This window comes from Pavona decussata, unplaced genomic scaffold (genome assembly GCF_977016875.1).
Source record: "Pavona decussata unplaced genomic scaffold, jaPavDecu1.1 SCAFFOLD_21, whole genome shotgun sequence".
NCBI classification, from domain to species: domain Eukaryota; kingdom Metazoa; phylum Cnidaria; class Anthozoa; order Scleractinia; family Agariciidae; genus Pavona; species Pavona decussata.
The window spans coordinates 5,808,158-5,835,023 of NW_028145444.1; the positions used below are offsets into that span (position 1 = coordinate 5,808,158).

The window sequence follows — 26,866 nt, forward strand, 5'->3', positions numbered from 1 at the left end:
TGGATTTAAATGGCCAGTTTTAGCCACTATTTATCAGCTGTCCTGGATTTGCCACAGACAGAGTACTGTTGCTGTAACTGTTGAGCTACAGGGAGACCTGCAGCACACTACTTTCTGGGTAAAATTAAAGAACAGCTCCCCAATTAACCTGTCGGCCGAAAAATGGCAAACAGATTTTAAGACTTATTTCTTTCTTTTAGCTTACCAGTTATCTGTTGGTGGACTGTTAGTAATTAATCCTCCCAGTAATCTCTCTGTGAACTGTCAGCTGACAGAGTTTTTAGGAGCTGTTCTTCAATTGCATTTCGTGTATAGATTGTGGCAAAAAGTTACATAAGTTCACAGTCAAATTAGTCATTTGTAACGTTGACAAGTCTTGTTGAGGTGAAGTGCGGAATGGAACCAGGTTGACACTGAAAGTAGTAAGTGGTCTTTTAAAATTTATAAACCATTTGACATATTGCATGTTGAAGGATATTTGAAAACATTGATAGTACAGACATAGATCTATAGTTGGAAGGATCTGTTCTCGGGCTGCATTTATAGACAGGAGTAACAACAGCGTTTCCATTCAGAGGGAAGTGATCCCTTGGAAATAGTCTTCTTCATTAACAGGGTGACAGTTTGTCTATGGCTTCAGCGGTGTCCTTAAGGCGGGGGTAAACATGAAAAAAGACACTTTTTTCAAACATTTGTAACTTCATAACTATAATTCAGAACCATATAAACCTATATATCAGAAGAAAGCTAAGGAATCACAGATACCAAAATTTGATAAATGTTATATTTAATATAACATTTATGTTGGCCTAAACTAATTTGTCATTTGACACCAGATCAATATGTTGACCACATACTGTGAAAAACCTGGGCATACTTGGGAAAAGATAACTGCTCATAGATTGCATGGAGTGAAGTGATTTTGGTGTCAAAACAAAGCACTGGGCTCACTCTCTTGGATGAGCAGAGGAAATTTGGGAGCCACAAAAATTATGACCACAATGCTAGTTCAGAGTTCACCAAGAATTTCTAGGTGAAAAATTTTTCAATAACTTACTTATAATTCAACTTATGGAGAAACTGTTTGCTCATCCAACTCAACTTGATGAGAGGATTCAGCCTTGAAAATTTCAGATCAATTGAACAAATACATCCTGAGATATCCTTTCTCAAAGGTTTAAAATACATGTTTTCGGAAATTCACATGTAAAGTTTTTAAAGAGTTTTTCTAGTTGGTCACTAAGAGTCAAACAGCTAATAGTTCATAATTTGATACAAAATTAAACTATGTGTTGAACAGAGGGAGCTTAGAAGGCTCCAGCTTCATATGTTGTGTCCTCTGCATCCCGTAGGGCATCCTCCCTTCGAGTTTTCCTCAGTCGCTCTGCTTGACGACGTTTTTTATCTTTCTTGCTGGCCTGAAGGTCTGACTTCTGAAGTCGCTTCTTATCTCTGATGAGCGAGGCTCTTCTAGTAAATGCACCAGCTGGTATAGAAAGCCTCTGCATGACTTTCTCCCTGCTAGCAGCTCCACCATGAAAATGTAGGACAGCAGATGCCACTCCACAGCGGATGACCTTTACCCCATGGTGCTTGTGTTTGGGGCACCGCACCCAAACCAATGAATTAATACATTCATTCTGGTTCTGCGTTGCTCCACTAACACATCTTTCCAGGAGCTTTGTCTCACTTAGTGTCATAAAAGTGGGGCGCAGCACTTCAAGAAATAATTCAGGCAAGCAATCATCATCTTTGTAAGTGGAGGTTCCACTAGCTTGATCTTGTTGCCACTTGCACCAAGAATTTTCTCCAGGAGGACAAAATCGATGCTGTTTTGATAATTCTTGGGCTTTAACAGAGTGGTTTAATATGGCAATGATGTTCTTTTTCATAGAGTACACTGCCACATTAACCTCCGTGTCAGAAGGATTTGCAGCAGTCAAAGTGTTCTGTCTTATGGCTAGACCATAATATTGCTGAATTTGTTTTATTTTCCCCTCCGAGAGACGACCACGTCCTCCAATCGGCTTTCCATCTGCCAGTTTTCTTTTTGTTCTGGCCTTCAAGTTGAGGAGATGTTTCCCCATACGCTTTTGAACATGACCAACACAGTCTAATTTTACAACTTTGCAGTCGTCACCATAAGTATCTTCCACTGCATTGAAGGCTTTGCCGTCTCCATCGCTAACCATCCATTTATACCGGATATTGTGTTTTTCAATTGACCAGTTCCATAAAACTTTGGCTCCTTCTGTCTCCATGGCAGGTGAACTGCCATGAAAGTTAATGTCACATTCACCTGATGCAATGTGTTCTATTTGCCACTCTTCAAATTCATCATCAGAATTGTAGCGACCCCTATTAATGGTGCATGTTTGGCAGGATTTGGACAAGACATGGCAATCGAGAACTTCACCAGTGTCCACTGACAGCACAAAGACAACTCCAGTCAGAGAAGTGAAGCCCCTCTTTGCCCATGTACCATCAAAACTTACGGCAGCATCAACAACATCATCATTAGTTTGCACTCCATTCTCCTTCAAAATTTGTTCGCGAACCCTTCGTCCAGCTGCTTTCATGTCTTCTTGAGCTTCAAGCTCAAGGGCATTTAGAATTGTATCAACATGCTGATAGTATGCTGGCTTTGATAAGCAGGGCAGGTTCATAATGCTGCAAAAGGATGCCAGACCTTCATACCCACCGCCTGTTTCCAAGGAGTGGTACACTGCCCGCCTGTTGTCATCCAAGGATTTCCCCCTCTTAGTAATGACGAAGGATGTCTCTAAAGGTGACTCCTCCAGGCAAGAGCTGCACTGAGCAGACAGTTCAGTCATAAGGCCTCTTCTGCCATTCTCATTTTCTTGAAGGATCAAAAACTTCAAAACTAACAGATGCGTTGCCATGGAAACGAAGTTGTTTATTTTAACCACACCGCTCTAAAGGACTCGTAGCGGCACAAAAATTGCAAACTAGACCTTAAAACACCTATTTATAGAATCATAAATAATGGGGCTATTGATGACTCCAAAAACAAAAAAAAATGTTCAGTTTGACCAAATTTCATGTTTACCCCCGCCTTAAGAAGATGAGCCGGCATATCAGTGATACCAGTAGACTTTTTAATTTCAATGGCCTTGAGTTGTCAGACAGCATGTAAGTTAAATATGTGTCTAGACTGTGCCAATAAATAAGGCTGTGTAAAGAGGTTGCAAAACTGGTGGCAAGGTTTGCCACAACTTGGATATTGTTGCCTTGAAAAACCATGAAATCTGACAGTGACAATGGAATCTGTCTTGAGTGCCAACAACATAAGAAAACACGCCACTTCCAGATTTTGAACAAAGCCATTAGTGACTTTAGTAATTGTCAGACTGCACATTTGAGTGATCTGTTAAGAGCGTCTATCCCTAAGAACCTCATATCCAATTTTTGTCTATAAAATAGATTTCGCTGACAACTCTTACAACACCTTCTCTTGGCAAGTAGGTAAAAAAATATGAAGTACGAAAAGAAAAATTTAATTTTCTTAAAATTTGGTGATTTAAACTTTTCCCACTCTGGACTGTGTTAGAAACCCCCTGGTGAGCTTGGGAATTTTGCAAGTCTTTTAGTTCTGGGGAATACAGATGATTTAAAATCTTGTAATTCGCTTGTAAGCGATGAACGTTCATAATGTGATGAATTGCAATCATTAGCTTTAATTAGTGTAATAAATCTGAGGGCGCAAAGTTTATCTACTTTGAGCACTTATCACAACATGCGATTTAGCCCAAGTTCAGAGGAATAAATTGCAAAAGTGGCTTGTACTGGCAGTCTCTTCTACATATCAGTGGAAATTTTCATCCATCGTCTATGAAAATCTGTTAAAACATTTGGCCACAATCTAGTTTCTGTTACACAAGTGAGAGGTGAAAGTTGTGAAATTCGACTAACACGGCCACATTTCTTACCAATTTTATTGTGATAAAAACCCTGGCGGAGTTTTTTTTAACAAACGTGTAGATCCGAGAATATACGTGAGCGATGTATTCACGAACACGCGAGTACAAGTGGTCTGTAGCGACTGCGCATGGTAACCGCTGGTCAAATCGATCACTGTTCCTTTGTCTATCCCTGTTGCTAAGGAAGTCCTTTTGTTTGCATTTAGCGACGCGAAACACGTTAAAATACGTCATTTTCTCCAGGAAACTTCCACGAAATGAGCGTCTCAGGAGGCAAAGCAACGTATGAAGAAGAAATCCAACATGGCGGACAGATTACGAGCGAGGTAATGACCAGAATCAAGTAAAATTCGACGGATTCTACATATTTCCAAGACGAAAATGAAGATATTTTGCATTTGCTGAACTCGATGCAAATGAAATTTGCCAGTTATAACAAACACAAGTGGAGTTTTGTTTCCCTATTTAGCTGACAGTTATCGTTAGTCTACAGTAGGCCACGTGACTGAATTAAGGGAGCTCAAATTACTGCATCATAATTGACAGTTAGGAGTCGGCTAACACACAAAATAATGGTTTATTTTTAAGTTATCGAAAGCCCAAAGAGGAAAACTTTTTTTATTTGCAAGAAAACACACAGTTACATACAATAATAAACTAGACAGTACTTACGCACTTACACTTTGTACAATATTACAATTAGCTTACTCACTCGCTGGCCCGCTAACACACCATTCACAACACTCGCTCACTCATCTCATGCTCTCATGCACTCACTCACAAAAAATTCAAAGTCACACCTGTACAAGTCATATATATATTAAATAGGTCTAAGTATTGTCCATTTCTTTTTAAATATGTCTAATGTATTATTTTTCGTACAAATAAATTTCTCTGTGTCATACTTTAGCGATACTTTAAATTTGTAACCACCTATATTTGGAAGTTCGTTATTTCTTCTACACCCCCATAAATAAATTTTTCCTATAAGTAACAGGTAATTTAGTAAGGGGCATTCTGGTGTTAGAACACCAATTAAAATATCTCTCAACTCAAGATGTATTTGTTGTTTTGTCAGGGATAAGTAATATAATTCAAAGTCTTTCCAAAAAGTAATTGAGTAAGAACAATTATAAAAGAGATGCTGTATAGTTTCTGATTCCCGTTTGCAAAAAGAGCACAGATTGTCTGAAATATAGCCGATTTTATGTAATTTTGAATTGAATGAATGAATGAATGTTTATTTCCCACAATTATAAGTAACATAAGAAGTGCATAGTGCAATTTACATTGAAGTTGGGAGGAAGACTAAAGAAACCCTTACGGGCTTTTACAAAGTAGTCCCCCTTTGATTGAAATTACATTTTTAAGCTAAATTAATCAGGATATCAGGTTTGGTATATAAATAACAGTAATAATGAAAGGTGCAAGTAAAATTATGTAAGTTAACGCCTATATCATAATCATTGAAAGAGAAGGAATTGCTTCATTTTCTTTTTGAAAACATGTATAGAAAGAGATCGTTTTATTTCTAGAGGAGTTTTGTTCCATGTCTCAACTATCTTACTTCTTAAAGAGTATTTTCCATAGTTAGTTCGGTTAAAACACTTATGTAGATGTTTTGAATTCCTGGTATTATAACCATGGACTTGCGTGTTTTCAATGCAGAGGTCACTGAAATAGGTGGGTAACGATTTACTGATAAGACTAAAACTGAAAGATCTGATTAGTAGGTCATTAATTTGGTAAATATTTAAGAGACCCATCTTTATAAAAAGAGGAAGAGATGGTGCGGTATATGGCGAGAATGTTATGATACGTAGTGCTTTTTTTTGTAATTTGAACAATTTCATTAGCCTTGTGGGGTAATTATTTGCCCAAACGGTGTTTCCGTAATGCAGGTAAGGGTAAATCAAACTATAGTATAATATTTTCAAGAGTACTTGACTTACATAGAAGCGAATCCTACATAGCATACCGGTGGCTTTTATTATCTTCTTAGTAATATAATCAATATGATTCTTCCATGTTAAGTGCTGGTCAATTATAATTCCTAAGAATTTAGTTTTATCTACTCTCTGGATCTCCTTATTATCAAGCTTAAGAGTCAGTGATTTTTTTAACTGTTTCTTTGCTGTTCTAAATATTATGTAATTGGATTTTTTTATGTTGAGTGTAAGTTGATTTAGTGTTAACCATTCTTGAACATTAACTAATTCCGCATTTATATTACACTCGAGTTCATTTATGTCTTTACCTGAGCAAAACAGATTAGTATCATCTGCAAATAATATAGTAGATAAATTTTTGGTAGAATTGTTTAGGTCATTAATATAAATTAGGAAAAGTAATGGTCCAAGAATAGATCCTTGTGAGACCCCACACGTAATTGCCATTTCTGTTGATCTGATTTGATTATATTTAACAATTTGTTTTCTGTTGGTTAGGTAATCTTTTATCCATGCAAGACAATTTCCGCGTATACCATAGAAGGAGAGCTTCTTTAGAAGAATATTGTGATTTACTGTGTCAAACGCCTTTGATAAATCAAGAAATATACCAACAGTGAACTGGTTATTTTCTATCCCTTGTGTTATTTTATCAATAAGTTCAATTATTGCATAATTAGTAGTGCTTTTACTTCGAAATCCATATTGATGGTCAAATAAAATTTTATTTCTATCTACATAGTTCATTAATCTTTTGTACATCAGTTTTTCTAGTATTTTCGAAAAACAGGGGAGAACAGAGATTGGTCTGTAATTTGAAAATACATTTTTATCAGATGATTTATACACAGGTGTTACCAAAGCTACTTTCAATTCATCTGGGACTTTACCAGTTGAAAAAGTAAGATTAAAAATGTGAGACAGGGGTAGAGATATGTAAGGGGCGACATGTTTAACTACTTTGCTGTTTATGTCATCAATACCACAACTTGATTTGTTTGCCATTTTATCAATTTCTTTGTTTACTTCAGCACATGTAGTGTCATGTAAAAACATGGAGTCACAATAATTTCCCTTTAGAAATTTGTAAAATTCATCCGAACCGTCATCAAATTTCATAGCTAGATTAGGCCCAACATTTACAAAGAATTCATTAAATTTATTTGTAATCAAATTAGGATCACTGATTTCATCATTTTCATTGTTCAGAAAAGAACTGGGAAGAGAGTTATGTGATTTTCTATTACCAAGTAATTCATTAATAGTATTCCACGTCAATTTTATATTATTTTGTCCTTGACTGAATTTTTTACAATAATAATTCTTTTTAGCAATTCTGATTAGATGATTCAATTTATTTCGATATAATTTATAATCATGTTCATTTTTTAATGTCGGACTCTTTAAAAATTTATTATAGAGTAATTCCTTGGTTTTTGAAGATTTTCTTAAACCTTTCGTTATCCATAAATTGTTATACCTTCGTGTACCTATACGTTTAGTCATTTTAACTGGAAAATGTTTATTATAATGGTCAGAGAATTCAGCGAGAAATGCTTTAAAAGACTCTGCCGGGTCATTCTTAGATAACGTGGTTAGCCAATCACAGGTTTCAAGACAACTAGAGAATGAATCTAGAGATTTCTTATCTATTATTCTAGTTACATAACTACCTGATTCAGAGCTCACAGTATTAATGTGCATCTCATACTCCGTAATAGTGAAAATAGGTAGATGATCAGATATATCATTAACCATGATACCACTTAGGTGTTCAGTGTGACTTAAATTGTTAGTGAAAATGTTATCTATTAGTGTTGCAGTAGATTTAGTTATCCATGTTGGTCTTGTAATTAGTGGTATATAACCAGATGATGAAAATTGATTAAAAAATAAATTTGAGAAATTACATTGATCATATTTTAGAAGATCAATATTGAAATCACCCATGATGTAGCATGGCTTATTTCGTTTATCCAATCTTGACAATACGATTTTGAGGTCACTTTCAAAATCATTAAATATGTTATCAGGAGGCCTATATATGACGCCAACAATTATGTTTTTAGATTTCTCATTTAAAATTTCAATAAAGAGAGACTCGATGTTACTGGCGCTGTTTTCAATAGTTAAGTCATTTCTTATTTTAATATTTAAATCATTTCTTGAGAAAATACAAATCCCTCCCCCAACTTTATTTTGCCTATTAAACTTAGTCAAATTGTACCCGGGGATCAAAATATTGCTGTCATTATCGTTTAGCCAAGTTTCAGTAAGTGCTATAATAAAAAATGTATGAGTCAATGTTTGTAAATAATTTAAAAAGGCATCAAACTTATTCCTTATACTCCTAATATTTAAATGTAGCAATGATAGCGTATTATTTGTGTTATGTCTGGAAGTGATTGAACTGTTAAATTCCTCTGTGGAATAGAAATAACAAGTCTTGACGGGGTTACCATCTGTAAAATTTCTGTCATTATGGAAGAACGCTTCCTGTTGCTGCTGTCCAAACGGGTTAAAGATAAGATTGTCTAGTCTGTTTCTTTGATTTCTTAACATGGTTCTAAGTTCATTTCTAGTTGTTTCAAAATTATTCTGTAAGCTATCATCATCAAGATTATTAAAAGGCAAGCAATTATCCAAACACTGATAACATGTAAACACTTCATCACTGCTGGGAAGAATAGCTAATCGCAGACAATGCTTATTGTTGTGGTAATCATTAAAACAGATGGTGCACGTTATTGACCTTTGATTATGATTCACTTCATATCCACACAAGTTACAAGTTTTACTCTCTTTCCTCATCGCAAGTTGGATAATTAGTTATTCTCAAGCGAATCTTAGTAAATTTTGGAACGAAAAGAGATAATAATTATGGTCTAATACGTGCTTAAAACACTTATCTTTGTGGATAAGATCAAACATCTGACCCTGCTTTCAAAACGGTCCCCTATAACGCTGACCATTGATGTAAAGTTTGTCCTTGACTAGTTTTGCAGTATTTCCATCCTGTTTAGCTTTCTTCATAATTGGGTACAGTCGTTTTCTTGTTTCAGCAATCTCCTTGGGGAATTGCTCCACGATGCCTATCCTGGTGCCCTTGAGGAGGTATGCAGATTTCCTGACATACTCCTTATCTTGGCAACATAGGAATTTTACGACAATCGGTCGTGGTTTGCCGTCATCTCTCTTTCCTTCGATCCTGTGTGCTCTTTCAATTTCAATCTCTTGGTTTTCGTCTATTTTCATCTTAACTGAAAATAAATTGCGTACTGTTTTAAAAGGATCTTCCTTTTCCTTCTCTGGCAGATTGTAAAGAATCGGATTACTCCTCATTGAGCGCGCCCTGATGTCAACAATCTCGCTTTGCAACTTTTCAGTATGTGCTTCAATCGTAGCTACTTTCTTCTCCAGACTCTTGATTAAATCACTGTCCTCATTACGACTCTTGATTAATTCATCTGCAGTATTTTTGACGAATGTATAGGACTCCTTTAGTTCCTTAATGTCATTATCGACACGCGTCAGATGCTCTTCGATGGTGTCTAATTTGTCTAATTTTCGGTTCATTTGAGCAATCTCCTCCAATATTTTGCCGAGCTTTGATTCCTCCGCATCGTTAACTTTAAGTACCTTTGGGCTGGGCTTCATTGGGGTACTTGCAACAGAATTATTGAGATCTTTTGCGGTGCGCTTAAATTTGCTTGCCATACCTGATACCTGATACCTGATACCTCAATCAATGAATTAGTGTAAAGTATAGAGTTAAATACCTTAAACTGAAAGGCCTGAACGTATGGCTCAAAAGCAACTGAATGGGGAAGACAGAAAGCTTTTTTCAACGCCTCATCAGATAAATTAAATTCACACTTTAGTTTTTGCGCATGATTAGGGAAGCGTGCCTTTTTACAGACAAAAAGGGAATAGTAATCTTTAGATTTCTTTTTAGTTACATCGAAAAGACCACTGTCAGTTTTGAAGGATGGATTTAGGACTATGGGATTCGGTTTATAATTAGCATTTCTTAAATTGAGCGGTATGGAGTGGCGTAGACCAGTCCATTGCAGAAAATTCGTCTTCTCTATGTAGTTTGCCTGTAATTCATAAGAGTCGATATTATTAAGATCAAAGCGTAAGTCGCCCACAGTTCGAATCCCATTATTGAAGTACCTTTTATAGAAAACTGGTTTATTGTTTATTCGTATTTCTTGATTATTCCGAATAAAGTAATGCCAGTTAGTATCATTTGCATTGTCTTTGCGAAACTCAGACGACCATTTCAATAACTCTGCATAGAATTGAGAATTAATATTTAAGTCTTTAATATTATAATTGCAATTAAAAAGAACCAGACCACCTGTTTCTTTTAGAAGATATTCTAAATAGCTTTTCCATACGCCTGAATTATCACCAAAGATTCTTTTCAGCCAGGAGAGGCGGAGAGATTTGATCATGCTTTCAATATCAACCATTTTGAGGCCACCTCCCTCATAATAATTTATTGCAGATACTCTAGTTACTTTGTCTTTACCTTTCCATAGGAAATTGTATATCAAATAGTTTAATTCTTTCACTATATGTTCAGGGGTAGGTAGCAAAGAAGATATGTAAACAACTTTCGGCAAGAGCAGAGTTTTGATAATAGTAACCTTCCTGTAAAGGGATAACCCCCTGCAGGACCAGATATTAATTAATTTTTTTATCTTGTCAAGCCTTTCTGAGAAGTTTTTTTGAAAGAGAAGTTTTTTATCATATGAAAAGAAGACTCCAAGGGCTTTTATTGGATCGCTCGGCCATTTGATTCCGAGCGGCTTCATTTCATTTCCTTTCAGCGATCCCAGCCACATTCCCTCTGTCTTTGAGCTATTGACCTTTAAACCTGATATATTTTTAAAATTCTCTAGCAAGTGAAAGAGTATGTGGGCCGACTCTATGTCAGCGAGAACGGCAGTTGTATCATCAGCATATTGTAATAATTTGGTCTCTTGTTGTTCAATTACAATTCCCTTTATTTCGAGGGGATCGGGAATTGTGTGAAGCACTGAACAATTTGCCTTGTTGTTGATCAGTATTGCAGTTCCACATGAATTTGGGCTACCGTGTGAAAAAAGCATTTTTCCGCCCCATTCATTTTTCCATTGTATTTCTGTTGTTTTGTTTGAGTGCGTTTCTTGTAAAAAAATCACATCTGCGCTCTTTCTGCGACACCAGGTGAAAATTGTACGTCTTTTTTTGAAGTTGCTAATTCCCCTCACATTCAGAGACATTATTTTTAAAGTAGCTGACATGTTCTACCTGCGTAAACAATGAATTCCATATATAAGATCTGAAATTCCGAATAAACAGCTGAGGGTTGACGGACTTACGAACTTCCGTAAAAAATAAATTCCTGATTGTTTTGAAGTAAATACAAAAGAAATCATTCTTCGCTTAATACTCAACAGTGTGAACTTTGCAAACAAACATCCCACTAAACTAAGACTGACTAAAATACAACCGCAAATGACATATAAAGGAACACACACATTACTCCTCTCTAAGAATGCAAGATGGAATAATATAAACTCCATCCAACATTCAGAACTCCGTCGAACTTGTTAGCCCCTTATTCCAATTGAAACACTTTAGGCCCGCCAAATCAGAATTCTCGTAACATCATTTTATGTAAACATTAGAAATCGCAACCGACAGAGCGCAATCAAAAGCGCATTCTCTAGCCAAACGGATCTTCAGGCTAGGCCCCAGTTGGCGTACCGTAAGACTTCATCCTTTAAAGGGTCATTAAGGAAGGTGGGATGGTGCAAGTGTCCCTATCGGCCGTGGGGGCGGCTGCCCTGAAACGCGCCTCCTGAAATCGGGACAGCGTCAGCGATGTCATTAGATACCCCAGGAACGTGGCGTGCCGCACAAAAAAGTTGTGTTTCATGGAAGTAAGGGTAAGGGATCTGAGAAAGTCCATAATGTGAGGGGCTTTTGAATGACCTGAGTCGATGATAGCAACCACCGACTCATTGTCGCACCAGAATTGGAGGCGTTTCCCCATGGGGGTACCAAATAGCACAAGCCACAACAATGGGGAAAAGTTCCTGCCACTCAATGCTAATCCCTTTGTCTTTGCAAAGCACCATGTGTGGGGGCCACCTTCCCTGCAACCATTTCCCATTAAAGTACCCCCCAAAATCAATGGTACTAGCAGCGTCGGTGAATAGTTCCATATGGGGAGAAGGGGAAATGGAGGAGTTTAGAAAAAAAGAGCGACCATTCCACCCAGTAAGGAAAGTTTCCCACATAGAAAGATCCTTGGTAAGGCGGATAAATTGGAATGACCCTTACCCATGTTAGAATCTATGACATCATTTGCCTTCTCTGCCATGCGATCACATTCGATCTCATAGAGTAGGCTGTGGAGCTCACATGTTTAAACCTTTCCCCTCACCTGATATGGTTTTCCCTCGCACTCAAAGTCGAAATACTCCCCATCACTGTCTTCACTATCTATGGTAGCTTCACTGTCCTCCCCATCTCCACTATCTTCATTATCTGCCCTGTGAACTTCCTGGTGTACCTCACCCCCCGTCTGCTTGTGCGCCCTTCACTGCCTGACCCCAAGAGTCTTGTGCCACCAGCAGTTGTGCCTGTGTCCTTATCACATCCTCCACAAGAGCAGACATACTGGGGATGCCATGGACATTTGTCACTCTTCCCACCTGCATCAGTCCATTGATGGATATCTCGGGAATGATATTACTCCAAAATACGCATACTCATTAGGAGTATTCCCACACTGCTTTAAGGCAGAGAAATGGTTACTTTTAGCTCTAGCCAGAAGTGTCTGACATACATCCACAGTTCTTGGAATGTGGCCTCTTGCCTGCACATTCGCACTTTGCTGTTTTCAGCTGAGGATAGTCCTTTAGTTTACTGGCAATGAAGGACTGGTCTACTGAGTTCTTAGATTTGTAGTCCTTTAAATTGTTGGCATGTGAACGACCCACGTGACCCCCACAAAGCATAATGCAACTTAGGGAGCTATGGGGAAAAACATACCAAAATGATTTAGCTGACAAGGAGTCGGCATCTTGCCAATTAATGGCAACCACCATTCCCTCCTCTTTAGCCTTACCAAACACACCTCAGCCAAGTGCCCCTCAGCTGCTTTGAAGTCCCTTCCCACAAGTCGCTGTCACTTACATTATTGGACCCCCTCATACAGGCGTGCCCGTAATACAATGTATGCCCACTCAAAAAATCGACAACAACAAAAGTACAACATTGACTACGATGTCCTCTAATTAGCCAACAGCCACCAGAGGTAGTAACTGCCCTATTCCAGCTGCCAAGCCTTGAGGACTCCTTACTTTTCATTTCATTCTTGCCCCATTTGCAAATTTCATCAAGAATTGATTTCACGAATGGATGTGCAACTTTGATGCTATTATAAAAATTACCATATGCTTAAGTTTGAATCCCCAATCCCAAGTTTAAAATTTTATCGTATAAAGGGTAACCATGGCCCCAAATCAAAAAGCAAAGGCCCAAGGCAAGCAAAACACAGTTTCTTCTCCTTTCTCTTAGGCACACCATGCTGCTGGCATACTCCAAGCAGACTCCACAGCCATTGCAAACTATCTTGATTTTCACTGCTTCACCCGAGCCCTTGCTTTCAACTGCTGTGGGTACAAGTAAACCTGTTGAGTAAAGTTGAAGAAGTTAGTGCCACTGCCAATTATTGTATATTGAGTCAAACTAGTAGGTGATGTGAATTACTACATAAGAGCAGATTTCCCGCAGGGCTATGCAGATAAGATTGATATACACATGAGGTCAAAATGTTTTGGTAGGCGGCAGTTTTGTTCCCTTCAACGAAACATCTGCTCCCTGTTTCACACAAACCTTGATATAAAGTGTCTACTAGATGCCTACTACCCAAGCCATCTTGCCCACCACTCAAATCAATTTTGACTGGGCTGCAAATATGTGGAAAGCCACCAACATTTGCATAAAGTGCATCAGTGATGCTTCCAAAACAGCACCTTGCTTTACCTATGAATTTTTCAAACTGTTGGCTTGCAAATCATGTGCGACAAATATTTATTAACACAGGTTGACTATTTAAGGTAAGAAAATGTCTGTATGACAAATGTAACCATTATCCCTTATTTCCTAGAGGCAATTAATTCCCTCTAACAAAGGCTTATATGAAAATATGGACAGCGTAAGCCATCACATTAGTTAACCATACAGTATTTAGCTGTCCCCTAACTAGTCTACCCATGGTCCTGTCAAATAAGGTCACCATGGAGAACATTAGTTTGATGAACAACCTAAAATGTGAGTATCTTTTTACCAGAAATAGCCCACAAACCAAGATGATGACTGTGACTCAGTGTCTGATTCATAGTCTGACACCATTCCCACATTGTCATCTCCAACATGGTCATCGTTCTTTTAAGTGAAGACAACTTCTTGTTCATGCTCCTCTTCTTCCTGTACAGCCATCTATGAATTTACTGGAAGTTAAAACGCTCTGGGAAATTAAGGTTTGGTTCTTGACACACCACTTGCATGTCGTGCTGTTTTCACCATCTTTTAACCATGGACTGCCAACTTGCCATTTTGAAGAAAATTTCCTCCGTCTCGTCTTCTCGCAATCTCTACCATCTGACTTTTGAGGAGTTTCTTTCACAACCTTTTTGTTGTGAGTTATATCTTCACATTTTCAAATCGAAAACACGTAAGGGAATACACTAGACCAGGAGACGTCCTGCACTAAACTACTGCCAGCATAATTCTGTTCATTTAATGTCTATCACCATCAGATTTTGTTCTCAGTGGCATTGTGAAGGTGTTTGGTGATCACACCAATTTGGTTTGGCTTATCTGCCAGTTTCTATGGTCATACCCCCCCCCCCCCCCCCACCCGTCTAAAAAAAGATGGACAAATCCTATGTAAATGCAAATGTTACTAACTTGTTTACTTTGGCAATTAAAATTTACCCAACAGTTGCCAATTTCCCATTCTTTTTCCAGTGGGGTTCCCATATCTTTGTTGTTTAGCTTAAAGAACAATAGGTAGAGAGGTAGAGAAAGACTGTGCTAGACTAAACTCTAGCGAAATCTGAAGTATAAACTAGCCACTTAATCTTCTGAGGTCCACGTCAAGTTTAATTTGAATAGCAGAGCTGCCTGCAGGGTCTGTTTTCACATATATATTGTCTCCAGTTTTGATTGCCTCTTTTATCTCTAACCTTTTTGAATAATTGAGATCTTGAGACAGTCAAATGTTCGTTTATATAGATTCTGTCAGTTCCTTCGATAAATCCTTCAAAATTTGCTCTGCGTAGCTTTTTCCTGATCATGTATAATCTATTCCTACTGTAATAATTGGTAAATCAGCTATAATCGGCTTAGGTTGAGTGCTACCTTTCTTCATGCGGTGTGCTTTATCGATATCTTCAGGCTCTAGATTGACATTCAAGCTTTTAAGCTTGTTCTTACTGTAACAGTGACTCTGTTTGTGTTCTTTGATTAATGATAGAGAAAGCAACAGTGTATTGAAGGTAAGTGCAAGTGTAAGTAAGTAGAAGTCATCTAAGTAACCCATCGCACAGAAACTGGCGACGGGTCAAAGTTTTCACTAGCCTCAGGCCCTCTAGAAGGCCTCATTTAATCATTGTAATGATTTTTCGAAGGAAAATTTAAAAGCACAACCGAAATACAACAATGACTTGGTAGGGGCCCCTGATCAAAAAGTGTGGAAGCTTAAATTAAAGATAGATCAATCACGGTGTACAACTTGGTGAGGATAAAAGCTCCGAGATACTAACAGCAGATCAAATATCTTTTAGAGGCTAAAACCTACCTTGGCAGAGGTAAAAAAGTGTGGAATATAGCAGTACACGAACTCTTCGACCACCTAAATACAAATCAAAGGCACTGAACAAAAAGTGTGGAAGGTCAAAAAGAAGATCTACCTGTGTGTTTAATATAAACAGTAAAAGACTAAAATATCGCTACATCTAACGGCTATCTTTTCTGTCTTGAAATTCCCCTGTTTCCACCATTCAGCAAGTGGTAAATAGTGTAAAATGCCTTCCTCAACAACCGCAGCTTTTCCCTTTGATAGGTTGCCTCTTGGCTGCCATTTTTGTGGCTACTGCCTTTTGGGATAAGTCCATAAATCAGAAGCTTTCAGAATTGCAGAATTTACCCGAAGGTTGGGTCAAGTTCACAATGACAAGTTGACGAGATCTCAGTTGACTTTATTCGTACGGAAGATCCTTGTATTCAATTTTTTGTCAAGGGGGCAATTTGTGGTTCTTGGAAGGAAAACACAGGTTTTCAATACTGTAAATCAAAAAAACAACTTCTAAGGAACACTCGGCTGCTTAAAAAGAGGAAATCAGTGATTTCATAGCGAAGAAATTCCTGTTCGCGGTTTTGTTTCAAGGCAAAACGTGTGATCGTAAACAAGATCTGCAAATCATCACGTGAGCTGTAGACATTCTCAGAAATTTTTGCGTGCTCCTGGGAATCCACTTTACAAAATACAGTCGACTCCGGATAACTCGAACCCTCACTAACTTGAACCTCCCGCTAACTCGAACCAATTTTCCTTTCCTCTAAGGTAATTTTCTATATAATTTTACCCTCGATAACTCGAACTCTCAATAACTCGAACCTTTTTCAATTTCCCTTGAAGGTTCGAGTTATCGGGAGTCGACTGTACTACAGGTTTGAATATGAATTTCACCATGCTTTATGTTAAATTGATTGATTTTTCATATTTCAAATAGCTTTGGCGAAATTTTCGAAAAATGTACTGATCAGTAGCACAGTTCATATGTACAACAGTGTAACATGCCAAAAAAATACAAAATATTCTCAAAATCTTCAAAAATCAATTGAATGCCTTTATTTGCAGAAAGTGTAAAGCTCCATCACTAAATTACTTCATTTTATCACATTTCGCTCAATTTCCAACCATTTCTCTATTACCCACGATGCATTGCGGCCCCATCCATTTTGAATTGCTTGTGCTTTGATACTTGTTCTTTTTTTATATTCCTATAGTCATCCGTTTCGTCGCTTGTTGAAACAACACTCCATTGCTTGTCACCTTCAGTAGGTAATAATCACAGGAGTCATCCTCTTCTGCAGCAATGGCGATGATGCTGTCCTTGCCTACAACATCAGCAACGTGAAGATGGACTGGCTCTGCATGAGTTGTTTGATCACCTTGTGAGCGTGTTACTGCAGGGATGCCTCTCTCTCTAACTTGATTTCCTCAAAATCATCCACCAGATCTTTATTCTTACAAGCAGGATAGTTCTCATACAGGCATTCATCGCAGTAACAAGAGCGCTCCCTGACATTGACCTTCAGTTGCTGGGGAAAAGTGACCACTGAGTACAGTTTTCTTATGCCTTTGATGGTGTTGAATTGACGGCCTCCTTGATTACGGGGAATAGCTTCCTCTCCTTCTGTTGGTACATAGTAAAAGGTTCTCCTCTTGAGACTCACCGCAGTTGAACGGGAGGGAAATGAAGACTGTGCAGGCTTCGAGAAGTTTGCAGTTCGGTGATTGCAGAGCTGCTTTGCATTGGTGATGTTGGCTCTTCCACGTATAACAGCAAGTGAGGCTTGCTGTTTTACATGAGACCCTGCAGCATCCTGCTCACCTTTGGGGTGTGATGTCTCCAAGAAATTGCAGTGGATTGGAAGGCCAAAATCAGCAACACAGCATGAAAGATCCCCAATGCAGTGTCTCGACTTGTATTGAGCTGCACATCCATCTGTGAACTCATGCATTTTATTTACTCTTATCTTCAGATCTTGGGTCAGGTAGTTTGCGATGAGTGACTGGGCATGATGTACAAAGTCAAAATCCTGCACCAGGTCATTGCTGATCACAAAGACATGTTCTTTGATGACAGCAGGTTCCTCAGCAGTGCTCTCCTATCCATCAGCTTCCGTTGTGGCGTGGCAAAACATCACAGTGATGTGGAGGCTAGCCTTGTTGACGTCAAAGTATTGGGACTGTATTTCATTTTGTCCCCTGCAGGCATAACTCTCCGAATAGTTGTGAATGCAGATGACACGCCGGTAGGGTGATTTTCCAGTAGATCATCAAGGTGCTTCTTCTGCCAGATGGCCATGAACTGCTGATGGGGATAGGCATCAAGCAGCTTGAAGTACTGGAAAAGTTCCTTTGGTGGAGTTTCCCTTTGTACAAGGGCGATTTTCTTCTGCTTTTCCCCAGATGATGTCAGCTTTCCAGTCTCCACATAGTCAAATCGCCTCCACTTGACCATACCTCTCTCTGAGCTTTCTTCCGGTAAAAGCCTGAAGAGACGTGTTCCACAGTTGACACGTTCTCTGTTTATGCAAGAAAACTTGTGGAACTCATTCCCTTCAGGCTTTGGACACAGAGTTAGTTCCACAGCTTCTTTGACTGACAGTGGCACTGGTGGATTGTCAGCGTGGGCAGCTTCATTCAGAACACTTTTTCGAAACTTTATGCATTCGCTAAAGATCAGCTTTGCTTCCTCATGCTTCGGCACAAACCGGATCGCCTATCTCTTTCTCTAGCTCCTTTCACAAAGTAAGGCTTCAACTGTTCAAATTTGCGCTGTGAAATTGTTATCTTAGGATGCTGTGCACAAAAGTTGAAAAATGCTTCACTTTTGTCTGCCCCAGCATGTGCTTTGTATGCTCTAAGTACTGGTTATCCAATTATCCCCATTTGGCCTGCTTGCCTCATAGGTCCAGAAATGACATATTGTCTGCTTTACTTCTTCCTTCACTGAATCAATTCTGGGCTTTCTCTTTGAACAGCCAGCTGGGTTTATCTCCCTTTAGCATATCAGCCCTGCATTTTATACCCTTGCTGATACTCCGTCTATCAAGAGAAGCCAACTTTGTAGCAGTGGAGGTCATTCTTTTCTTTTTCAATGTTTCTCCAAATGCCAGAGACTTCATAGCTCCAAAGGCAGCTCTACCTTCATTTTTGTTGTCACGTTTCAGGACCTTTAAAGCGCTGCTTAGGTCAGTTGCTACTGCTCATAACGCCTCAACTTCTTTTTCCTCTTCAGGAGATTTCACCAGTCCTTTTTTCTGGAGGGCTGTTCTGGTTTGAGGGCTATTAACTACGTTCTCTATAATTTCAACCTTTTTTCCTGGCGTTTTTGGCAATTTTTTTTTTTTTTGGTTTTGTCAACAGCCCTTGTTTTGGCCATATGGCTCCTGAATGAAGAAGCAGGTGAAAGTTCTTTGGTAGGTTCACCTGTAATGATGTCTCGGTCTATAGGTTCAGCTGAAATCTCTCCTTTCTTTTCTTGTCTCTGAATCTCTTCTGTCTTTCCTGTGCTTTTTCTCTTCTCTTTTGTTCTTCTTCCTCTTGTTTCTATTTAACTTCACGCCTTCTTCTAGAGCCAGCATCATGAAATTCTTGAGCTTTAGCCAAGCCACGTGTTTGAACTGAGCCTCTTCATTTGTTCTCTTGCCTTTCCCTTCAAATTTTTCTTGATTTTTATTGTACCATTTTTTCTTTTAAGCTTGCTTTCTTTTTCTTTTTTCTCTCTCCATTCTTTTGTGCGATTTTTCTTTGCATTCTCCATATCTCTTGTAGCGTGAACCTAATACTCGCATGAAACTGGAAGTATTTTTCCTTTGGTCCAGGACGGAACGTCACTTCCGGCATACCCCTCTAAAAAGCCAGGTTACCAATGCTTTCTTTTACGATCAACTCTCCAAGAAATGGCTTCCACTTTCATTGTTTAAATTCTAAACGAGCATGACTGGACAGCTTGCCCTTAAATACAATGTTGAAGAACCAGGCCAATTCATTCCTTTAGTTAGATTTGTGTTCTCAGCCTCGAAAGTAAACTCTGGAAAGGGAAGATTTTGTAAGGCCAAACGATTGTGTAATGCTACCAGCAACCTTTTGAAAGAAATGTGGCTACAGTCATCTTGAACACTCTCCATTGATCTGCTAAGGAAAGTAATAAATTCCACGGTCTTCTCGCTGCATTTCCCAAACCTGATGTCTTTCAGTGCAATAAGAAATTCTTCGTGTCTTTGGCAAAGGACATCTGTTAGCTTGTAGCGGTGTGTTATGGCGCTTTGGAATACTGACGAATGGAACATAAATAACCCCTCATCTAAATCGTTTGGAACGGCACGTAATTGCAGAAACTCTCCAACAAGAATCACTTGCTTTCCAGCAAAGGGACGATTACACTGAGATTCACTTAGGCACTGGTGTATGGCATTAACCAGTTCAAGCATAGGCTGACTTGACATGCTTGCTTCGTCCCAAATCAATACACCGCTTCTTCTTATTGAATCGATAACCCCACTAATTTTTGTTGACCTCTCGACAAGCTGTCCCCAAGGTATGTCGGCAATTCCTACACTATAATACGAATTCACGGTCGACGCGACCCCAGGATCGTACACTCTGCGTGCTATACCAGTAAAACATACAACAGATACCCTTTTACCAACTGCATGGAGATTGTTGATTATTTCTCTACGTCAGTTCTTCCTTGGCCAGTAACAAACAAATTATGTCCTTTGGAGGCTAAGCTTACTATCTTCGCTTGTCCATGTGATAACTGAACGATCATACTGACGAATAACTTAAATCTTTCTCAAACAAACGCTAAAAGTAAGAGATCACAGTTTGCTGATTTCAAGTTACTTTGGAAGACGGAGATGGATACTGATTAATCTCAGTTGTGAATTCTGTCAAATATTCCGAGAAATAACACATTATAACACGGGAAGGTTGAGATTATAACAAGAATTTGGTGAAAAAAAGGTGCGAAACACGAAGCTAATGAAATAAACAACACTGCAAGCGCTCTAAAATGGACATTTACTTTGGATAACACGAGCAAGAATTGGTGAAAACATAATAAAGATTAAGGTAATAAAAACATACAATGAGGGTAGACATAAATCAGCAAACATTTTATTCACAACGATTAGTCCTTTGTTGTGTATAACAGCTCATTTCCGGTGTTCATCCGCACTTTAAACATCCATTTCCCTCAAGTCAACTGTGATACTTTTTTCTAATGTGGGGGATATCTCTGACCTTTGCAGCGTTTCGGAGAGGAATCACGTTCATTTTCGAGTGGTCCTTTCGCCTTTGACAACATTTTTTTGTATTTCAATGAAAACCTTGCAGAACATTGACAATATTCAAACTTTGCTGTCTGGTTTGTCTTTTGATGTCCTGTCACTTCGCCTCGCTATGCCATTGGTCGCTCGTAACAATGGAGCTGTCCAAGATGCCGCTGTGGGGATGGGGTAAGTGCTGTACATGAAATCACTGTACCCCATCGGGTGGAGTTAATTTCATCTCGAACCCAAGCTTAGTGACCATTTTCAAAATCATCAGGTCTTGGAGAAAAGACGCCATCGGGGAATCAGAAGCAGAAAATGCTCATTTTCAGCCAAGTGAGTGGGAATTTTTGACAATGACACATTCACCGAGATTTGCAAATGATGGGGCTTTAGCTTTGTGTGAAAAAATCGCGACTGGGATGGATTTTCAAGGTGTAAACTGCCTCTGAGTGGACTACGTGAGCTTACGGTCGAAATCTTAGTGTGCTGCCTTGACTCCGTCTTATGACGGAAATGACAGTGATTTTAAAGAATGCCCCAAACGGTAAAATAGCCACTAACCACACAAAAATACTCCAGAGTTGAGTCAGTTTTATTCATTTTATTGAATGCGTGTTAAATTTAGCGTTTTCTCTAGCGTTACAATCGGGTGTATATTATTTCCCATACAAAGTCTTATAACGCGTTTAAATTTTCAACAGCTGGCTGTCACCCAATACCACTTGCACTCAAAGGTCATCGTCCCACTAGTTATTAATTATCACACACTCTCTAGTGACGCAAACTTGGGCTGCCTATGCTGGCACCCTCATTTTTCTTTCTATAGCAGACTTTCTTGAATTGCAAATTCTTCTTGGCGATGGAGAAGCTCTTTCGTTTTTGCTTGTTCTTTTTCTGGGTCTTTTCTTAAAGAATCCAGATATCAAATACTGGTTTCAATAGTTCACCTTCATTGTCATCGATGGTCCTGGTCAAGAGGTAAAGTCTAACTTTGGTAAGTCTGTACTTAGCAATTTACTTTGCCAGTGTGAACTGCTCCTCTACTTCCTCGCCTTTGAAATTTCCAACTTTAAATGTCATTATATCTGTATCACCAGATCTGGACATACCATCGGGGAAATAAATCTCTTTCATTGTGCTAAGCACTTCTACATATGAACTTTGAATTGAAATATACATTTCCCTTGTTCCTCCTCCCTTCACAAGTCGTACAGTGACATATCGCTCTTCATTTTCTATGTAATCGTGCCATCCAACCTGGATCTTTTTACCAACTGCGAATTATTATAGTGTAAGCTGGACTGTGCTGGACGGAAGTCACCCATATTGGTGCTTATTACAGACCACATGTAAGTGATGAGGAGAGTTTAATAGAGCTGGAAAAATCGCACATTTTGTTCAACAGCAGCCATAATATCCTCCTGGCATGGGAGTGGAAAAGTCATCAGCTTAAGCCAAGCTTACATGGAAACCTTGACAACTTTTCCTCTGACTTGTTGGATTACTGTGGTCTTGTGCAAATAGTGGAAGAAGCGACTAGAGGACAAAATTTATTAGACCTAGTTGTAACTAAGAACTCCAACTAGAATCTGCCAGATAGACTTTGTATTCGGCATCTCTGACTATGTTTGTCCCTTGGTTGAATTAAATATCAAACCTATAGGCCATCGACAGGTCCCATGGAAAACCCCCCCTCTATAGCAAAGCCCAGAGGGGTATATTTGAGGATGACCTACATGCCACATTTGAGCAAATTTAGGCTAACAAAGACACAATGTCAGTGAATGATCTGTGGTTTTTGTTTAAGAATGCCATTCACAAAGGCGCCCTTAAACATATCCCACATAAGACCTGAAAAAGGAAAGATAATTTACTTTGGATAAATCATGTGATTAAATGCCTTTTTAAGCAGAGAGAGATTGAACATCAAGCGGAAGAGAGCTTGAGTACAAAATGACACAAACTATTTCCACCAACTTCAATTGAAAATGAAGGATATTAAGAAAAAGATTCAGAAAGAAACAAGAAGAGGATTTTGGCAATCTGTCGAATCCATTATTACTCCTAAGGAGGATGATTCTTATCAGTACTCAGGGATGAAGAGATTTTGCTCCTTTGTCGAACATCAGAGAAAGGACATGGGAGTATCAGCTTTAAAAGGTGACGATTGAACCATATCAGATTCCAAGGATAAAGCCAATGGCCTAAATAGGCATTTCTTCTCAGTGTTTATAATGAGAAATACCGAGATGTATGTTAGCTACCAAAAATACCTATCAGTACGAATAGTGTTAATGACTAGAAGAGACGCTAACAAACACAATGAATCAAAATTTGTCACTTTTTATCAGTGATAAATGTTCAAGGTGTCCGGTGATAAATACGACAGCATGACATTAATGTTTTTTTTTTGTCAAAAATAAAGACATAACTTTCATATTCTTCATAATGATTAACTGCAGGACATTGATGTCGGTGAGATGTACAGTGTAGCGAAATCTTGATTTTTTCTCGACTCGAGCTGCTCAAAATGGGGTTTGGAATTTTAACAAACCGACATAGAATGAGATTAAATCACGTGCAAATTTTAGCAAAAATACGTAAGAAATAACCTTGTGTGCAACGTGCAAGTTCTGAAGCATTTTGAAAGTTCTGAGATCGTACACTGTACCATTCTAGGGTCATTTATTTAGTTACCTAACTCTATGTCAAATTAAGAGAACACAGATTTCAAACGTTTCATCCTCGTGACCTTCCGATTCCCACACAAGCCTACAAAATGTCCTTAGATTCTATTATCTTTTCACAACAACAGCACCATATGCTTGGTGTGAATGTGAGTCAATGTACAAAACACTTGGTGGAATTAGCACAAACAAAGAGGCTTTCTAGCTAATTATAATATTTACATAGTTTACATAAGAACTTTTGTAGTTTTAGCTTTTTTGCTTTTATCATTTTTTTATTTTATTTTATTTTTTTATCAATTTGAAGTTTTTAACCCCATCGATGATCATTAAGTCTTTGTAGTTTCAGCTTCTAGTTTGAATTGCTGTTTTTATCATTTTGTAATTTTGTCTTATATATTGTATTTTTTAACCTTTTGTATATTTAATCTTTATAGGACCTTTCTGAAAACCACATTTAGTGAATGAAAGCTTCCTAATAAAAGATTATTATTAATTAATTAAGTCGCATTTAACAAATTTAATTGCCCCCAAACCGTGGACAAGTGGTGTTCATCTTCCAATCTAACTGGCAGTGACTCATCTACAGAAATGCTCGTAAAAGATGAGAGCGGAAGCTTCTTGAATCAATAAATATCTATTTGGGAGACTGTTCCAGCAATTGTCGTAAATGCGATTACCAAGCTCAATACATCCACACAAGATTTTTACTAAATAAGGAGGTAAAAACCCTTCTGGTGGAATGTGAATATCTTAATCTAAATTTATCTAAATTAGACTACATGCGCTACTACCATTGCGTTGGTTAAAGAGGCTTTGGCATATTTGTTGGGGTAATTGCCAAGCACACACCTTGTCACGAAGGGACACTGAACACAGAGGAGCTAAATCATCTAGTTCATCTAAGATCATGCCGAACATTAAAAGTTCATTGTCTCTCGAGGTGGCAACTTCGAATGCTTGTTCCTCAGCTTTCTCATCTTCTTCATCCTCCTCATCGACCCCTTCTCCTTGTTCCTCCTCCCTTTGTGATTCATCAGTAGGGCCAATCCCTCTTTCCACCTCAGCTGCACCCCCTTCAGACTGAACACTCAGCACGTGAAAGGCATCTAATTCATCCGATGAAACAGAACCGAATGCGTTGATGCCTGACGCAATCTGTTTTAACCCAAAGTCTTTGCCTTCTTCCAGTAGAGACAACAGCCCTCTCCTGGCATTTTTGGTTGGAGTCAAAGCAGCATAACCTGGAAGCTAAGTAAATACGAGTAACAATAAACAATGTTGTTAGCTGTTTCAACCTTTTGGGTCTCATCAGCATGGCGTAGCCTTGATTCCAATGTGAGGTGTTGGAAGTACTCTCAATTGTTAACACTCAGGCAAAGTCCTTGAATGGAGTATGACTGAAGTTATTCGGAAATGGGTAACAAGAAGGGTACTAAGCAAAACGATCTAGAATGCATCCAAAATGAACTGACCATTGAAATCATGACGGAAGCAATGGACAGCTAATGCTTCAGTGATAACTAGCGATAACTAGTTTCGTAATAATGATAATGATAATGATAATAACTAAAATAGAACATCGTTTAATACAACGTTTTCCCGCGTAAAGCAGGTTAAAAGTCTTTCTATTTCAGCATAAGCAACACAGAAATTGTAATCATCGATATTTTTCACTTGCGGGCTTGCTATCTATAGAGGCTCTGTACAACATACAAAATAAGAAGGAATAGTTCAATACATGTAAATGAAATAGAACGCCAATAATAAGAACGACTACAAAGAAAGAAAATTCCTAGTAAAAAGTTAAAAAAACAAATAAAAATTCCCTATACATAACAATAGGAAGAATGGAGTTAAAGCTCACTTTCTTGACATAACTGTTTTCATTTTCATTTTCCGTTCTGGGACTCTTTGTCCAATAAATCAAAAACAACCACTACCACAAATACAAAATAGTTTAAAATAAAAACGAGCTTGAAACTTCGTACTTAAATATAAAATAATAAGTATAATTATACAATAAAACAAGCGGCTTAGGTGTTGTACGTTACAAGAACGTATGTTGTAGTGTGTTTGAAATGGGCGCTGTTAAGAATGTGAGCTTCCAGGAATTATAATCTTTTACAAATTAACCAGATGGAGAACAGTATTACATGTATAACTTGAAAGAACACACAAAATGTGCTGATCTGCCAAGTTGAAAGGAAAACGTCGACAACCTGTTTCAAACCATGCATTGCAATGTTTCATTATTTAATTATGGAGAACAAAGATAACAAGCACAAAGAAAGGAAAGGAAATATATAGCTAGTACCACTCAAGGAAGCTTGTAATTTCGTTTTCTGTTCTGTTATCGATGGAAGAATACTGTCCTTATAGAATGACATGAAGCCCATCATTTCTTTCTTCAACAAAACCAGCTCCTGGGTATATCTCTTGACTTCCATCTTTTTGTCCGCCACTAACTTCTTGGTACTTAGAGGAACTGTATTAAGGATACAAAAACAATGTCTCAAATGCAATTAAACTTTCCTTTTGAGAGAAAGTTTGAGAAATTGAAGAATTAAGTGCGGCTGCCCGTAAGAATCGAGAATTCGCCGTCAACGACAAATTTAACGAATAGCTCATATTGTGTCCAAAAATACTCTTCAGCTTGCTTCCATTGTCGCATGGCGAAACATCACAGTGATGTGGAGGCTAGCCTTGTTGACGTCTAAGTATTGGGACTGTACTTCATTTTGTCCCCTGCAGGCACAACTCTCCGAATAGTCATGATTGCAGACGACATTCCCGGTAGGGAGATTTTCCAGCAGATCATCAAGCTGCTTCTTGTGCCAGACGGCCATGAACTGCTGATGGGGATAGGCATCAAGCAGCTTGAAGTACTGGAAAAGTCCCTTTGGCGGAGTGTCCTTTTGTACAAGGGCGATTTTCTTCTGTTTTTCCCCAGATGATGTCAGCTTTCTAGTCTCCACATAGTCAAATCGCCTCCACTTGACCATACCTCTCTCTGAGCTTTCTTCCAGTAAAAGCCTGAAGAGACGTGTTCCACAGTTGACACGTTCTCTGTTTATGCAAGAAAACTTGTGGAACTCATTCCCTTCAGGCTTTGGACACAGAGTTAGTTCCACAGCTTCTTTGACTG

The 26,866-nt window shown here is 38.5% G+C and overlaps 2 protein-coding genes, 1 long non-coding RNA gene and 1 pseudogene across 3 annotated transcripts in view; 1 reads left to right on the forward strand and 3 right to left on the reverse strand.

The window, feature by feature from the left end:
• Positions 1 to 7,391, forward strand: part of LOC146486432 (uncharacterized) — a 33,800-nt gene extending 26,409 nt beyond the window's left edge. Inside the window, exon 4 of the long non-coding RNA XR_014860499.1 lies at positions 4,185 to 7,391. This is a non-coding gene — a long non-coding RNA (uncharacterized LOC146486432). The remainder of the gene's footprint in view (positions 1 to 4,184) is intronic.
• On the reverse strand, positions 662 to 4,191 carry LOC146486434 (uncharacterized). The gene has a single exon (XM_085100897.1). It carries the CDS (start codon positions 2,901 to 2,903, stop codon positions 1,308 to 1,310), a length of 1,596 nt encoding a protein of 531 aa, XP_084957023.1. The 5' UTR covers positions 2,904 to 4,191; the 3' UTR covers positions 662 to 1,307.
• A 1,442-nt stretch (positions 7,392 to 8,833) lies between the features above and the next one.
• On the reverse strand, positions 8,834 to 9,607 carry LOC146486435 (uncharacterized). Its single transcript, XM_085097332.1, has one exon. It carries the CDS (start codon positions 9,605 to 9,607, stop codon positions 8,834 to 8,836), a length of 774 nt encoding a protein of 257 aa, XP_084953458.1.
• Positions 9,608 to 16,955: 7,348 nt separating this feature from the next.
• Positions 16,956 to 20,200, reverse strand: LOC146486436 (uncharacterized; annotated as a pseudogene).
• Positions 20,201 to 26,866: the final 6,666 nt, after the last annotated feature.